This window comes from Sturnira hondurensis, unplaced genomic scaffold (genome assembly GCF_014824575.4).
Source record: "Sturnira hondurensis isolate 20B ecotype Veracruz unplaced genomic scaffold, ASM1482457v3 Scaffold0023504, whole genome shotgun sequence".
NCBI lineage: Eukaryota > Metazoa > Chordata > Mammalia > Chiroptera > Phyllostomidae > Sturnira > Sturnira hondurensis.
In genome coordinates this window covers 192,704-209,748 of record NW_028096135.1, presented here as the reverse complement: position 1 = coordinate 209,748, position 17,045 = coordinate 192,704, and the positions used below count along the sequence as shown (strand labels likewise).

General features: G+C 37.9%; 1 protein-coding gene across 3 annotated transcripts in view; it reads right to left on the bottom strand.

Annotated features, from left to right (window-relative positions):
* F8 (coagulation factor VIII) overlaps positions 1-17,045 on the bottom strand; it is a 211,571-nt gene that overhangs the window by 92,919 nt on the left and 101,607 nt on the right. For all 3 annotated transcript variants that reach the window (XM_037037826.1, XM_037037828.1, XM_037037827.1), the window contains exons 12-13: positions 16,135-16,285; positions 10,845-11,054 (exon numbers count right to left, since the gene is read on the bottom strand). In XM_037037826.1, coding sequence (XP_036893721.1) covers positions 10,845-11,054; positions 16,135-16,285 — 361 coding nt within the window. The remainder of the gene's footprint in view (positions 1-10,844; positions 11,055-16,134; positions 16,286-17,045) is intronic.

Below are 17,045 nucleotides of genomic sequence, written 5' to 3'. Positions count from 1 at the left end.
GCTTTCTTAAAATAATTACTTTGAATACTTTTTCAAGCAATCTGTAGGACTCCATTACTTTGGGATCAGTTACTAGAAAATTATTGTGTTCCTTTGGTGGTGTAATGTTCCCCCCCTTTTTGGTTTGTGTGTGTATGTGTTTCTGGTGGGCATGCATTGATGTCTGTACATTTGAGGGAGAAATCCCCTCTTCTACTCTTTATGGACTGACTTTGATGGGGAAAGACTGTCACCTGTGTGTGGCTGTGAGAGTGCCAGCTGTGTGAGGTTCCAGTTCCAGGGGTGGCACAGCAGCATAGACTCCATGCCATTCTGTCAGCTAAGGTCAATGTCAGGGAAGACTGTGGGGAGTCCTTGCTGGCCAAGGCTGTGAGTGTCTGTGTTGGCAGTGATATTGAGGGCTGTTGGATTCCTATGTGGCAAAGTCTGCTAAGGTTCTTTTGTTCTCATTTTTTTTTGTGCACAGAGGGAAGTCCTCACTGAGTGTATTTTTCTTGGTGGTGAGTTTGGCAAGTGAGCACACAGGCTTTGATGGTGGTGTCAGGTTCTTGAACAGAAGTTTGTTTGCTGTGGTAGTGCTAGTGTTTGGGGTACAGTGGAGTAAGGGTCCTATGTTCAGGTCTGTGTGGGACTACTATGGTTCCTAGTCTTGGAGCATGGGCATATCTTCAGCAGTGGTGTCAGTGCCCAAGCCACGGGCATGCATAGATCACCCATAGAGCTGGAGTCCAGGTCTCTGTGACATGCCACAGAGGCTTAGACCCTGGTGGGCAGGATGCAATGGTGGCTTGGTGTTTGGGTGTCAGGGTAAAATAGCAGCATCTATCCTAAGCATGATGGGCACTGTGGTGCCTTAGGCCCAGGGGACTGACATATAGCAGCAACTGAAGTCCTGAGGATAGTGATGGCAAGTCCTATGGAGGCCTTGGAGGGGTTGGGGGTAGTACAGGACACAGGAGCAGCATGTTTCTTGTCCCTTCTGAGAGAAAGAGGCTCCTTTTCTGGGGGTAGTGCGGTGAGTTGGGCCCTGAGCAGGTCTGTCTCAGCTGGCTTCAGTATTTGTGAAAACTGTGGGGTCCTCAGGTAGTGAAGGCTGCAGATGTCTATTCAGACACTCTGTTCATTGTTAGAATACAATTTTTTGTTATTGAGTTGTATGAGTTTTTAAAATTGGATTTTAACCCCTTATCAGACATATGGTTTGCAGATATTTTCTTCATCACCAAGCTGCTCCAGACTTAGAGATGGAATAAAACAGGTAGAATGTTTCCTACACTTTTTTGTGTGTGTGGCCATCCTCATTTGTTGTGCTCCACAGTGTTTCTGATGTTTCTTCAATGTGCTCTGGGTTTGTCCCAGAGCTTTTTCATTGGTATGAAGTTGTTTATTTGTTGTTTTTGATGGTTTTATGAGGGAGATGAGCATTAGAATCTCAAGTCCACCATCTTGTTGAGGACTACTCTGGAATGGCATTTTTAAAGTGCTTGGGGGAAATCCAATAAAATAAAACAAAACATCATGGATGGAACTGGAAAGCATTATGCTGAGCAAAATAAGCCAGGCAGTGAAAGACAAATACCATATGATATCACCATTAACAGGAATCTAAACAGCAAACAAGCAAGCAAAATATGACCAAAGACACTGAAATACAGAACAGGCTGACAGAGACCAGAGAGGAGAGGGGAGAGAATCACAGGGGAAAAGGGGATGGACTCACATGAACAAGTATAAAGGACACATGGACAATAACTAAGGTGGGGGGCAGAAATGGGAGGGAGGTGGGGAGCACTGGGGGGGCAGGGCTGGGAATATAAGACAGAAAACTGTACTTGAACAAGAAGTAATAAAAAATACAAATTAAAAAAACAAAACAAACCTATCATCCAGTTCTATAAATACATAGTGAAAATACCATTCAAAAATTCAAGAGAAATAAAGATTTTTTTAGACAAGCAAAACCTGAGAGAATTAATCAGCAGACTTCCAATGCAAGAAATATTTAAGAGATACACTACACATATAAGGGCACAGATAGGTTAAAAGCACAAGTATGGAAATATATATACCACACAAAAATTAACCAAAATAAAGGTGGTTGAGGCATATAAATTTCATACCATGTAGGTGTTAAGGCAACAAGTACTGCTTCAGACAAAGAAGGACATTTCACGATGATAAAATTATTAACATGATATAATCCCAACAGTGGAATTGCTGTGTCAAAAGGCAGGTCCATTTTTAGTTTTCTGAGAAAATTCCATACTGTTTTCCACAGTGGTTGTACCAGTCTGCAATCCCACCAACAGTAGATTAGGGTCCCCTCTTCTCCACAACCTCTCCAACACTTGTTGTTTGTTGCTTTGTTTATGATGGCCATTCTGACCAGTGTAAAGTGGTACCTCATTGTGGTTTTAATTTGCATCTCTCTGATAGCTAGTGATATTGAGCATCTTTTCATGTGTCTCTGGATCTTCTGTATCTCCTCCTTGGAGAAATGTCTGTTCAAGTCCTTTGCCCACTTTTTAATTGGGTCGCTTGTCTTCTTAGAGTGGGGTCATGTAAGTTCTTTGTATATTTTGGAGAGTAAAGCCTTGTCTGAGGTATCATTGGCAAATATGTTTTTCCATACAGCTGGTTCTCCTTTTATTTCAATACTGTTTTCTTTAGCCATGCAAAAGTGTTTAATTTTGATGAGATCCCATCCCAAAAGAACCTATGCACCCCAATGTTCATAGCAGCACAATTTACAATAGCCAAGAGCTGGAAGCAACCTATACGCCCATCAGTAAATGAATGGATCAAAAAATTATGGTACATATACACAATGGAATTCTATGCAGCAGAAAGAAAGAAGGAGCTCCTGCCCTTTGCAACAGCATGGATGGAACTGGAAAACATTATGCTGAGTGAAATAAGCCAGGTGTTGAAAGACAAATACCATATGATCTCACCTTTAATAGGAACCTAAACAACAAAACAAACAAACAAGCAAAATATAACTAAAGACACTGAAATAGAGAACAGGGGGAGAGTCACCAGAGGGGAGAGGGGAGGGAATTTCAGGGGGAAAAGGAGAAGAATTTATAGGAACTAGTATAAAGGACACATGGACAACAACTAAGGGGGGTGGAAATGGGAGGGAGGTGGGAAGCACTAAGGGGTGGGATGGGATGCGAGTAAAAGACAGAAAACTGTACTTGAAAAATAATTAAACTTCAAAAAATTATTAACATGAGTACACAAAAATCTTATAATTGGTAAGCACCTAATTTTATTTTGAATCATGTATTCTGAAACTCTGTTATTAACAGATATAAAGAGAAAAATAAACTCAGAAACATAGAGTTCTTAACACAGTTCCCTCAGTAACTGAAAGAACTAGACAAAATATTAGTAAACTTATAAGAATTTTAACATGATAAATCAACTTGACATACTTGACAAACATGTAATAGTCTACCCAACAACTGCAGAAGACATTTTGCAAATTTGGCAAATGGGCCACCAGCCAAAGAAAATTGTATGATGGGCAAATAGCAAGTATCAACAAATTTCAAACAATTAAAATCATATGGAATATGTTATATGACCACAATGAAGTAAAAATAAGAAATCAGCAACACTTACCCATATATTTAGAAATTTAGTAAAAACATGTTTAAATAACTAGGTAAAAGAAGAAATCACAATGAACATTAGAAGATATTTCAAACTCAATGATAAAAATATAACTCATCAAAACTTGTGATATGTATTTTCCTACTCTTACCAGTTTCATTCAAAAGTGAGACACAAAGAATGAAAATAAAAACCATAGGGTTGGAAAGGAAAAACTGAAACTCAATGTTTGCAGACAGTTTGATTGCATGCATAGAAAACCTTGTGGAATTCTATACAACTGCTAGATATTATAAATACATTTAGCAAGTTTGCAAGATAGAAGGTCAATATGCAAAAGTTAACTGTGTTTCTTGTGTGTGTGTGTGTGTGTGTGTGTTACAACTTTATGTACAAAAACAGGTGACCAACCTAACTAGTTTTTTTATTGAGATATAATTCACAAGTACCACTGGATAAGTTTAAGTTGTATAACATGTTGATTTGATACACTTAAATATTGCAACATGATTACCATTATATCATTAGCTGGCATCTCTTTCATGTTATCATTTCTTTTTTTGTGGAGATAAAAGGGTGTAAAGCGATCTGTATAGTTATACAAAGAATGAACTACTTTCACTTCCAGTCAAGATGGAGGCATAGGTAAACACAGCTCAACTCCTGATACAACCACATCAAATGGACAACTAATCTATAGAACAACCATCACTCAGAACCATCAGAAATCAAGCTGAATGGAAGTCTGACATCTACAGAATTAAATAAATCAAATTTATTCAGGCTGGTAGGAAGGGTGGAGATGCAGAATGGGCTTGTCCCACACCCACACATGGTGGATAAAAATTCTGAAGGGATATCTCAGGAGTAAGGAATTTCAGCCCCACACCAGGCCCCCCAGCCCAGGATTCCAGTGCCAAGAAGATAAGCCCTCTTAATGTCTGCCTAAAAATTAGTGTTTGTAAATTTTTTTTAATTTAATTATTGTTCAAGTACAGTTTTCTGTCTTTTACTCCCATCTCAACCCACCCCCCCCAGTGCTCCCCACCTCTCTCCCATTTCCACCCCCTGTAGTTGTTGTCTATGTGTCCTTTATACTAGTTCCTGTAAATCCTTCCCCTTTTCCCCCTGAAATTCCCTCCCTTCTCCCCTCTAGTCACTGTCCAAATCAGTGGGGTTTTAGTCAGTGAAAAAAACTACTGGATTCCCAAGTAGTTTCTCTTAAAGGGTCAACACACACTTACTCAGACTCAGTCTGAATTTCAGCACTGGGTAGCAGCTTGAAAGGCATACAGGGAGTAACTGAAGTGTCTGGCATTAGGGTGGGAGCTGGGGGACAGCTTTATCCCAGACAAAAAGGTGGGCAGGGGCCATTGTTCCTTTTCTGAGGCCCCCCCCCATAGTGACACAGAGCCACAGAACCATAGAGCCACAGAGCGAGCAGACAGGTGCCATATCTGAGACTCCATCAACCTGGCTCACATGGTTTGCTCTGCCCTGGTAAATCCCTGAGGCTCCACTTCACCCAACTTATAGGCCCAGCCAAGCTCTTAACAGTGGCTTTTCCAAATGAATGGCTGGTCTTGGCTTAGGCTTCACATTTTTCTAAATCCTATCAAACTAGCAACAGCTGGCCTCAGTGAACTCCAGCCCCCATACCTCTTGTTAAACAGCACCAGGCCTGGCACTAGCAGTAGCCAGTTTTGAATCAAAGTTTGGCTTCACCTGAGAATCTCTGGGCCCAGTGAAAGTAGCGCTATCTCAGATTACTTTGTAGCTCATGCTGGGTAGCCTCAGGAAGAACACAGATAGTGATTGACCTTGGCCTGCATCACCTCAGAAACCCCAGAGCCAGCGCAACTAGTGGACAGCCACAGATCACATCAGTGCACCACCACCCTGCCCCTGCACAGCTGATCCTCCACAAAAGGTGGAGGCTGGTGGTCAGTGGTGACAGCCAGTCCTTGCAGCCGACTGGCTTAGGTAAATCCCTCCTATTGACATTACGACAGCAGTCAAGGCTCAACTATAAGAGTAGAATGTACTCAGCCTACATGAAAAGCACAACTCAAGTATCCATCTGGGGTGATAGGGGAGGCTGTGCCACTGGACCCTACAGGACACCTACTGCAGTAGACCACTCTAACACACTTGGGAGAATGAGAATCTCTACCTAAACATAGAAACAAACACAGGGAGGCTGCCAAAATGAGAAGACAAAGAAACATGGCCCAAATGAAAGGACAGATAAAAACTTTAGAAAAGGAGCTAAACAAAATGGAGATAAGAAATCTGTCAGAGGCAGAGTTCAAAACACTGGTTAAAAGGATACTCAAGAAACTTAGTGAGGACCTCAACAGCATAAAAAAGATCCAGGCAGAAATGAAGGATACACTAATAGAAACAAAGAACAATTTACAGGGAAACATCAATAGAATGGATGAAGCTGAGAATCAAATAAAAGATTTGGAACAAAAGGAAACAAAACAAACTAATCAGAATGAAAACAAGAAAAAAAGAAAAATGAGAATAGTGTAAGCAGCCTATGGGACAACTGCAAGTGTATCAATTTTTGCATCATAGGGGTGCCTGAAGAAGAGAAGAAAGAGCAATAAATTGGAAATCTATTTGAAAATACAATGAAAGAAAATTTCCTTAATTTGGTGAAGGAAATAGACATGCAAGTCCAAGAAGCACAGAGAATCCCAAACAAGATGAGTGCAAAGAGGCCCACTCCAAGACACATCATAATTAAAATGCCAGAGGTTAAAGATAAAGAGAGCATCTTAAAAGCAGCAAGAGAAAAGAAGTTAATTACCTACAAAGGAGTTCCCATAGGACTGTCAGCTGATTTCTCCAAAGAAACTTTGCAGGCTAGAAGTGATTGGCAAGAAGTATTCAAAGTTATGAGGAGCAGGGACCTACAGCCAAGATTGCTCTACCCAGCAAAGCTATTGTCTAGAATTGAGAGGCAGATAAGGAGTTTCCCAGACAAGAGAAAATTAAAGGAATTCATCATCATCAAACCATTATTATATGAAACGTTAAAAGGAGTTATTTAAGAAAAAGAAGATCAAGTCTAGGAACAATAAAATGGCACATACCTATCAACAATTGAATCTAAGAAACAAACTAAGCAAACAAGAACAGACAGAATCATGGATACGGAGAGCATGTTGATGGTTGCTACATGGGAGGGGAGTTGTGGGGAACTGTAAAGAATTGGAGCAATTAAGAAGTACAAATAGGTAGTCGCAGAATAGCCATGGGGATGTAAAGTACACTATAGGAAATAGAGTAGCTAAAGAATTTGCCCTGGCTGGTGTGGCTCAGTGGATTGAGTGACGGCCTGTGAATCAAAGGGTTGCCAGTTTGATTCCCAGTCAGGGCACATGCCTGGGTTGTGGGCCAGGTCTCCAGTAGGGGGTGCATGAAAGGCAACCACACACTGATGCCTCTCTATGTCTCTTTCTCCCTTCATTACCCTCTCTAAAAACAAATACAATTTTTTTTAAAAAAGAACCAATACACATGACCCATAGGCATGAACAATGGTTTGGGGATTGCCTGAGGGAGTGGGAGTTCTGGGGGGAGGGAGCAAAGGGGAAAAATTGGGACAACTATAACACCATAATCAATAAAATATAATTAAAAAAAGAACAAAGTACCCATACATAGTACAATGTGGATGAATCTTGAAAACATGCTGAGTGAAATAAAGCAGACACAATGGACAAATATTATATTATTCTATTTATAGAAATTATCCATAAAAGGTAAATCCATAGAGAAAAAAAGTAGATTAGTTGTTTCCAGAAACTAGAGAGAGAAAGGACTGGGGAGTGAACTCTTAAGGGTAAAGTGTTTCCTTTAAAGGTGATAAAAATATTCTGGAATTAGATAGTGATGGTTGAACAATATTGTGAATGTAGTGGAAGCCACTGAATTATACACTTAAAAAAGATTTTATTTATTTTTAGAGAGAGGAGAAGAGAGGGAGAAAAAGAGGGAGAGAAACATCAGTGTGTAAAAGATACATCAATTGGTTGCCTCTCATGTGCCATGCCTCTAATGGGGACCTGGCCTGCAACCTAGGCATGTGCCCTGACTGTGAACCAACTGGCAACCCTTTGGTTCACAGGCTGCTGCTTATCCCACTGAGCCACACCAGCAAGGGTGAATTATATACTTTAAAATATTTTCTTTATTTATTTTCAGAAAGAAGAGAAGGGAAGGAGAAAGAAGGAAAGAAATATTAATGTGTGGTTGCCTCTCATGCATCCCCTACTGGGGATTTGGCCTGAAACCCAGGCATGTGCCCTGACTGAGAATTGAACCAACAACCCTTTGGTTTGCAGGCTAGTGCTCAGTCCACTGAGCCACACCAGCCAGGGCAAATTATATACTTTAAGTGGTTAAAATGGTTCATTTATGTTATGTAAATTTTACCTAAATAAAATAAGGGAATAAAAGAGATCACAGTACTATATTGAGCACAGGAAATATTCTCTAGGGGTTTTATTTAGCTTAAGCATGGTAATCAATGATACAATATTAAAATGTTTTCTTTTAAAATACATAAAGCAGTTTTAATTTGTCTTTAGAATTTAAGTGATCTACAAAGAAGTTTAAAAACTTCTCAAAATATTGATATTTTAAATATTTTTCTTTGTTTACAGATACATACACTGTCTTTTTGTTTTAGACAACTGCAACCATATTCTACATACTATTTTATAATATTTTGCACATATTTAATTCATTCACTGAAAAAGAATTTGTTAAGCAGCAACTATAGGCTAGGTACTACTAACATCAGGAATACAGTGAAGATCAAGATAAACAAGGTTTCTGTCCTCAGTGTGCTTGGAAACGGGATGACAAGACACATGTATAAATAAAAGATATATTTTCAGAAGTGTTATGGGAGTTCTGTCAGGTTCTTCTTTACTCACTTCCCACAAAAATATGTCACTTGAAGTTTCTGGGCATGAAGGCAAATATATGTTTATATGCAGTGCGATTGGTTTTTATTCCCCAGAAATTTTCCCATGAGGATTTATCTCCAGAAAAGCTGTAAGTATAAGAGAAAAACTACATTTTGCAAATAGTTTTATGTGCTTCCCTCTGCAGATGATGGAGGTGGGAGAAACCAGAAGCTTGTTACCAAGCTGTATGAATGTAGCAACAATTTGTGTTGGATTTAGGCTAGGTCAGTGTTCCTTCTGATCACAGGGCTAATACTCTCAAAAGCCTTTCAGTGGATGCCAAGAGAAAAAGCGGATGAGAAGCTGTTAGCTGCATTCATCCTGAAGGCTTCACCATTGTTTGAGTGCGTATGTGCAAATGGAGATTACTATGCATTTCCCAAAGACTTCTAGGTAAAATTTATCCAATAATACCAATGTTCACAAGGCACACAGAAACATATTTAGCTTCCACATTTTAATTGCATGTACAAATGTATATTTGCAATTACAGTTTAGTAAACACACTTAAAATTTTGGTTCATGGCAAGTAAAGGCACTGTTTAGAGCAAAGACTTTTCAGTTAAAAACTTGATGTGGTAAGTTTCAGCTAAGATGGAGGCATAGGTAGAAACCCTTTGCTTCCTCACACAACCAAAAGGAGGATAACAACCAATCTAAAATCAATAAACAACCAGAAGTTCCAGAAAATCAAACTGTATGGAACACTGACAACCAAGGAATTAAAAAAACATTCAACCAGAACAAGTAGACTGCTGCACTGAGACAAAGGAATAAGGCCCAAATGAAAGAACAGAGCAAAACTTCAGAAAGAGAGCTAAGTGATGAGGAGATAGCCAACATGTCTGATGGAGAACTTAAAGCCCTGGTAATCAAAATGCTCACAGCACTGATTGAGCTTGGTTGAAAAATGAGAAAACAAATGAAAGATACCCAGAATGAAATAAAGCAAAATATTCAGTAAACCAACCATAACAGGAAGGAAACCAGGACTCAAAGCAACGATTTGGAACAAAAGAAAGAAATAAACACTCAACTGGAACAGAATGAAGAAACAAGAATTCAAAAAAATGAAGAGAGACTTAGGAACATCTGGGACAACCTGAAACATTCCAATATCCAAATTATAGGGGTGCCAGAAGGAGAAGAACAACAGCAAGAAATTGAAAACTTATTTGAACAACTAATGAAGGAGAACTTCCCCAATCTGGCAAAGGAAATAGACTTCCAGCAAGTCCAGGAAGCTCAGAGAACCCCAAAGAAGTTGGACTGAAAGAAGCACACACCAAGGCACATCATAATTAAGTTATCCAAGATTAAAGACAAAGAGAGAATCTTAAAAGCAGCAAGAAGAAAGAAGAGAGTTACCTACAATGGAGTGCCCAGAAGACTATCAGCTGATTTCTAAAACAAACAAACAAAAAAACACACAAAAAAACCTGCAGGCAAGAAGCAGCTGGAGAGAAGTATTTGAAGTCACAAAAGGCAAGGACCTACATCCAAGATGACTCTATCCAGCAAAGCTATCATTTAGAATGAAAGGGCAGATAAAGTGCTTCCCAGATAAGGTCAAGTAAAAGGAGTTCATCATCACCAAGCCATTATATGAAATGTTAAAGGGACTTATATAAGAAAAGAAGATAAAAATATGAACAGTAAAATGACAAAAAACTAACAACTATCAACAAATGAGCCTAAAATAAAAGAAAAACAACAAAAACAAAAACTAAGCAAACAACTAGAACAGGAACAGAACCAGAGAAATGGACATTACATAGAGGGTTATCAGTGGGGAGGAGGAAGGGGGGAATGGGGAGGAAAGGTACAGGGACGAAGAAGCATAATTGGTAGGCATAAATATACAGGGAGAGATAAAAATAGTATAGGAAACAGAGAACTCAAAGAACTTACATGTACAATCCATGGGCATGAACTAAGGGGGGATGCTGGAGGGTTGGGGTTACAGGGTGGAGGGGGGACAAAGGGGAAAATTGGGAAAACTGTAATAGCATAGTCAGTAAAATACAATTAAAAATAAAAAATAAAAAATAAAAATAAGTAACTAATACAGACAAAAAACTCACTGTGGTGCTGTCATTAAAATACCTTGCAATTAGCAAAAATCTCTTAAACCACTTAGTATCTGCCCAAATGTATGTGAGTGGCCAAAAGTGCTTATGACTGACTAGTGAAGCCATCACAGCTATTAGCAAGAGAAGAACATAAATAACTAACCTGGGTTTTCCATTGACATGAAGACAGTTTCTCCTGAGAATGGGAATAGAGTAAGTGTGTCTCCATAGACCATTTTGTGTTTGAAGGTATATCCAGAAAAGAAGACAGAAAGGAAGTCAGTCTGTGCTCCAACACTTAGAATGTACCAGTATGCCACCTCGTGTAAACAAACTGACAGCTGCAAACTATCAAAAACATAGCCATTGATGCCTGCAAAACAAATGGAGAACAAGAAGTTTTAGCACTATCAGGATTTATCATCTTGGATTGTCATAATAGTATTAAAATGATTATATTATGCCTGAGAAGAGAGAGCATTATATCATCCAGAAAAGTAGACTGTTAATATTTGATCGGCTACGTCCTAATACCAAGGTGAGGAGAGGCTTTACCATCATGATAAAGATGGATTGGATGTTATACGATGGGAAGGAGCAGGGCATTTGTATGGTCTCAAAGTATCTCCCTACAAACTGCATATTAGTTGCAAGGGGAAGTAGTAACTACACAGAGGAAAAACCAGGAAAAAAAACAGAACAAAACAAACCTCCATCAGGTGGTAATGTGGTAAGTATATGTTTAACTATAAAAGAAACTGTCAAACTGTATTCCAGAATGTATCATTCATTACACATCTCCACCAGCAATGTATGAGGGTTCCTATTTCTCTGCACTCTTGCTAGCATATTTAATATTGTCCATTTGTTTTATTTTAGCTATTAAAATAAAAGTATAAAGGTATCTCATTGTGTTTTTCTTGAATTTACTGGGGTGACATTGGTTAATAAGATCATACAGGTTTCAAGTATAGATTTCTATGATGAATACTCTGTATACTGCATTATATGCCCACCACCCAAAGTCAAATCTTATTCTGCCACCATATATTTGGTCCCCTTTACCCTTCACTACCCTCTCACCCTCTTCCTTCTGACAACCACCATACTATTGTCTTTGTCTATGAATTTCACTTTTGTACTAGCTTTTTTCTGAGTGACTTATTTCTTTTAGTATAATATCATCAAGGTCCATTCATGTTGTTGCAATTGGCAGTATTTTATCTTTTCTTATGGCTGAGAAGTATTCCATAGAATATATGCACCACATATTCTCCCAATCCTCTAATGAGAGACACTTCAGTTGTCTGCATCTCTTGGCTACCATGAATAATGCTGCAATGAATATAAGGGTGCATATATCTTTGCAAACAAATATTTTTGGGCTTTTTGGGTAGATACCCAGAAGAGGGATTGCTAGGTCAGTATGGTAACTCTATTCTTAATTTTTTGAGGAACCTTCCAACTGTTTTCCATAGTGGCTCTGCCAGTTTACATCCCTACTAGTAGTGAATGAAGGTTCCCTTTTCTCCACAACCTCTCCAACACTTGTTATTACTTGTCTTGTTAATAACAGCCATTTTAACAGGTGTGGGGTGGAATCTCATTGTAGTTTCGATTTGCATTTTCCTAGTAGCTAGTTGAGCATCTTTTCATATATCTATTGGCCATTTGTATGTCTTTATGTGGTTTTAATATGCATTTCCTTAATGGCTAATGATGAGTTTTTTTCCTGTAACACTGTGCCTTCCATATATCTTCTTTGATGATGTGTCTGTTCAAATCTTTTGCCCATTTTTTAGGAGTTTGTTTGTATTCTTACTGTTGAGTCTTGCAGTTCAGACATATGATGTGCAAATATTTTCTACCAATCTGTGTCTTGTCTTTTAATTCTCTTTAACAGTATCAGAACAAAAGTTTAAAATTTTGTTAGTTTATTTTGTTCATTAGATTCCACTTATAGATGAGATCATATAGTATTTATTTTTTACCAACTGGATTATTTCACTTACATTATATTCTCCAATTTCATCTATGCTGTCAGAAAAGGTAGGTATTCCTTCTTTCTTTCTGCTGCATAGTATTCCATTGTGCAAATGTACCATAGTTTTTTGATCCACTCATTTACTGATGGGCACTTAAGTTGCTTCCAGTACTTGGCTATTGTAAATTGTGCTGCTATTAATATAGGGGTGCATAAGTTCTTTTGAATTGCTAATTCAGGATTCCTAGGGTATATTTCCAGCAGCAGAACCACTGGGTCAAAAGGCAGTTCCATTTTTAGTTTTTTAAGGAAATTCCACAGTGGCTGCCCCAGTCTGCACTCCTGCCAACAATTCACTAGGGTTTTCTTTCCTCCACAGCCTCATCAGCACTTGTTGTTTGTTGGTTTATTAATGATGACCATTCTGACAGGTGTGAGTTGATATCTCAATATGGTTTTAATTTGTATCTCCCTGACCACTAGTGATGCTGAGCATCTTTTTATATGTCTATAGGCCATCTGTATGTCTTCCTCAGAGAAGTGTCTGTTCAGGTCCTTTGCTCATTTTTAATTGGATTTAGTGTTTTCCTGGTGTTGAATCTGATGAGTTCTTTGTATATTTTGGAGATGAAAACCTTGTCAAATGTATCATTGGCAAATATATTTCCCCATATAGTTGGTTCCCTTTTCATTTTGATGATGGTTTCTTTATCCATGCTGAAGATTTTTAAAAAGATTTTATTTATTTTTAGAGAGGGGAAGGAAAGGAGAAATAGAGGAAGAGACACATCAATGTGTGGTTACCTCTTACATGCCTCATACTAGGGACCTGGCCCACAACCCAGGCATGTGCCCTGACTAGGAACTGAACTGGTGACCCTTTGTTTTTCATGCTGGTGATCAATCCACCAAGCCACAGCAGCCAGGGCTGAAGCTTTTTAAGTTGATGTAGTCCTGTTTATTTTTTTAATTTCCCTTGACCTAGGAGATATATTGGCAAAAAAATTACTACATGGAATATCTCAAATTTTCCTGCCTATGTTTTCCTCTAGTAGTTTTATGGTATCCTGACTTATATTTGAGTCTTTTGTCTATTTTGAGTTTATTTTGGTGGATGGTGTAAGTTGGTGGTCTAGTTCATCATATGTCTAGTTTCTTTCTTTCTTTGCATGTATCAGTCCAGTTCTCCCAACACCACTTGTTGAAGAGACTATTTTTACTTAATTGTATGCTTGTGCCTCCTTTGTCAAATATTATTGGACCGTAGGGACATGGGTTTACTTCTGGGCTCTCTATTCTGTTCTGTTAAAGATGTTTAAGTTCAGTGGGATACACATGGTAGCATGTGCTTATTTAATCTTAACCAGAACCAGAACTCCAAAAGCATATATTTTTAATTTAATGCTTTCAATCAGATTGTTTTCTACTAACATTATATGGGAATACCCTTTCACTCACAAGCCCACTAGTAATAACTATCTTATAATTTTGCCAGTCTGTTAAGTATAAAGTGCTATTACATTGGTATTCTATTCTGCATTTCCCTGTGAGAATGAAAATTTTTATCGTATTTTTTACCATTCCTATCTGTGTGTTTATATAGACACACACACATACGTATGTATGCTATAGGCTGAATTGTGCTCCCACCCAAATTCATATATTGAAGTTCTAACTTATAGTGGCTCATGTGGCTGCAGTTAGAGATAGGCCTTTAAACAGGTAATTCATTGAAGTGAGGTGATTAGGGTGGACTCTAAGTCTATGACTGATGTCCTTACATGAAGAGGAAATTTGTACATAGACATGTGCATGCACAGAGGAAATGACTATGTAAGGACCCAGGGAGAAGACAGCCATCTACATGCCAAGGAAAGAAACCTCAGAACACGCCAATCCTGAGGACACCTTGATCTCTCAGACTTCTAGCTTCTAGAATTGTGAGGAAACAAATTTCTGTTGTTGAAGCCATCCAGTCTGTGGTGGCAGTCTTTGTTATGGCAGGCCTAGCAGAGTAATACAACATACACACATGCTTACAAGGATTATATAATGATGGAGAAAATGTTTTAACACAGGCTAACTGAACCCAGAATGGTTAGTATAAAGGTGCAATATGGAAAGAGATGAAGAGATAAAAAGAAGGGGGCAACCAAGTGATTATCAAAAAGATCACATTATACACTTTAAATATATAATTTTTTATTTGTCCATTATATATCAATAAAGCTGGAAAAAAAGATGTTGGCTTTTTTAATGTACAATGTCTTGATTAATTTGACTGTTAAATTGCTATAGCTGGCAATTGTTTTATATATGTAAAATTGTTTCTCTTTGTATTTCATGTGTAATTTACCAGTTGAGTGTATTTTATATTAAGTATGAATTATGCATGTTTGGGTAAATGAAAGCTGTGTCTTATTTAATTTATCCTTTAAAAATAAAGTTATCTGAATATTTGATGCTTTCTAAAAGAAAAAAATATGGAGATCAAACCCTTGTCTAAGGTATCATTTGCAAATATATTTTCCCACACAGTTGGATCCCTTTTGACTTTGCTGATGTTTTCTTTTGCAGTGCAGAGCTTTTTTATTTTGATGAAGTCTAATTTGTTTATTCTTTCCTTTATGTCTCTTGCTCTAAAGGATATATTGGTGAAAATATTGCTGCATGGAATAGCTGAGATTTTCCTGCCTCTGTCATCCTCTAGGACTTTTATGGTGTTGTGACTTATTTAAGTCTTTTATCCATATGGATTTTATTTCTGTGCATGGTGTAAGTTGGTGGTCGAGTTTCATTTCTTTTCATGTAGCTATGCAGATTTCCCAACACCATTTGTTGAAGAGGCTATTTTTACTCCATTTTATGCTTCTGCCTCTGCAAGCAGGAGCTTGTACCATTTGTGACAGCATGGATGGAACTGGAAAGCGTTATGCTAAGTGAAATAAGCCAGGCAGTGAAAGACAAATATCATATGATCTCACCTATAAGTGGAACCTAATCAACAAAACAAACAAGCAAGCAAAATATAACCAGAGACATTGAAATTAAGAACAAACTGACAGTAACCAGAAGGGAGGGGGTAGGGGGATGAAGGGGGAATATAGGGGAAGGTCATCAAGGAACATGTACAAAGGACCCATGGACAAAGCCAAAGTGGGTAGGATCAAGGGTGGAAGGCAGGGCTGGTTGGGATGTAGGAGAGTGGTGGGGGAAAGTGGAGACAACTATATTTGAACAAAAACAGAAAATGTGAAATAAATAAAGTTAACTAGATATTAAAAAAGAAAAAGATATGTTTCATGATCATATACATTTATATAAAATTATATATGTTAATATGTAACAATTTTTAAGGAACTATGACTCCTGCATGGTATATAAATTACTCCATTATATGGACATCAATTTGGTGGCTTCAATTTTTCTTTATCTATTACCCATTAGATTCAGGTGCTGCTTTACTTACTGTGCATGATATTGGAAACTTGGAACTCTGGATCCTGGGGCTGCACCCCATCTGCATTGGGGAGGAAGCGCTGCATATTCTCTGTGAGATACCAGCTTCGATTCTCATCAAATACAGAAAACAGGATGACGTTTCTCTTGTCTGACATCATCTGTTAATTGTTGAAGGAATGCATTGTTAATGCATTCTTCTAACAAATGCATCTGTTAATGCATTGAAAGAAGAAAATACTACTACTATTATCAGGTAGAAACTTGCAGAAGTGATGGTATGCATAGTATATACCTATAATCTTTTGGTTCCATTTCTCCTTAGGGTCAACATTATGGCATATACCAGGGCCTGGGAATGGGAGTGGGTAGTATGAGCAGTAAGTGTATGTTTAGAGCAAATGTGTCCTTAGGGCTAGAGGGTGACTGGACCCATTAAACTTCATTTACTTTGGACCCAAAGCCAAATGCTGGTTGATTTTTTGGTACAGACTGTAGCTTCATTCTTTCTATGTTCTTTACGGAGGGGTTTTACTTTTAATGACTCAAATGATTATTCAGTATCTTTCTTAAAAAGTTAGTCATGCCAAATAAGATTAATGCCTTAATTAAATGTCCATCTATCAAGTGCCCTTCCACAATGCTACCAATATGTTAAAAAATTGAAAATACAAATCAGAGACCAAATAACAAAGATAAGATGAATCATAAAATGCTAATTAACATGAATACCTTAAGTTTTCTATTTAAAAAATTTAAAGTATTTTTCAGAAAAGCAGTTTGTATATGAACCAGTTATGAATTAGTCATTTGCTAATTGAATCTTCTAAGATTGAATGTGTAAACTTCACTAATAAGTATCAGTTTATCAATTTTGTTTTACGTAACCTGTCGTTACAGAAACCAAAATACTGAGAAGAA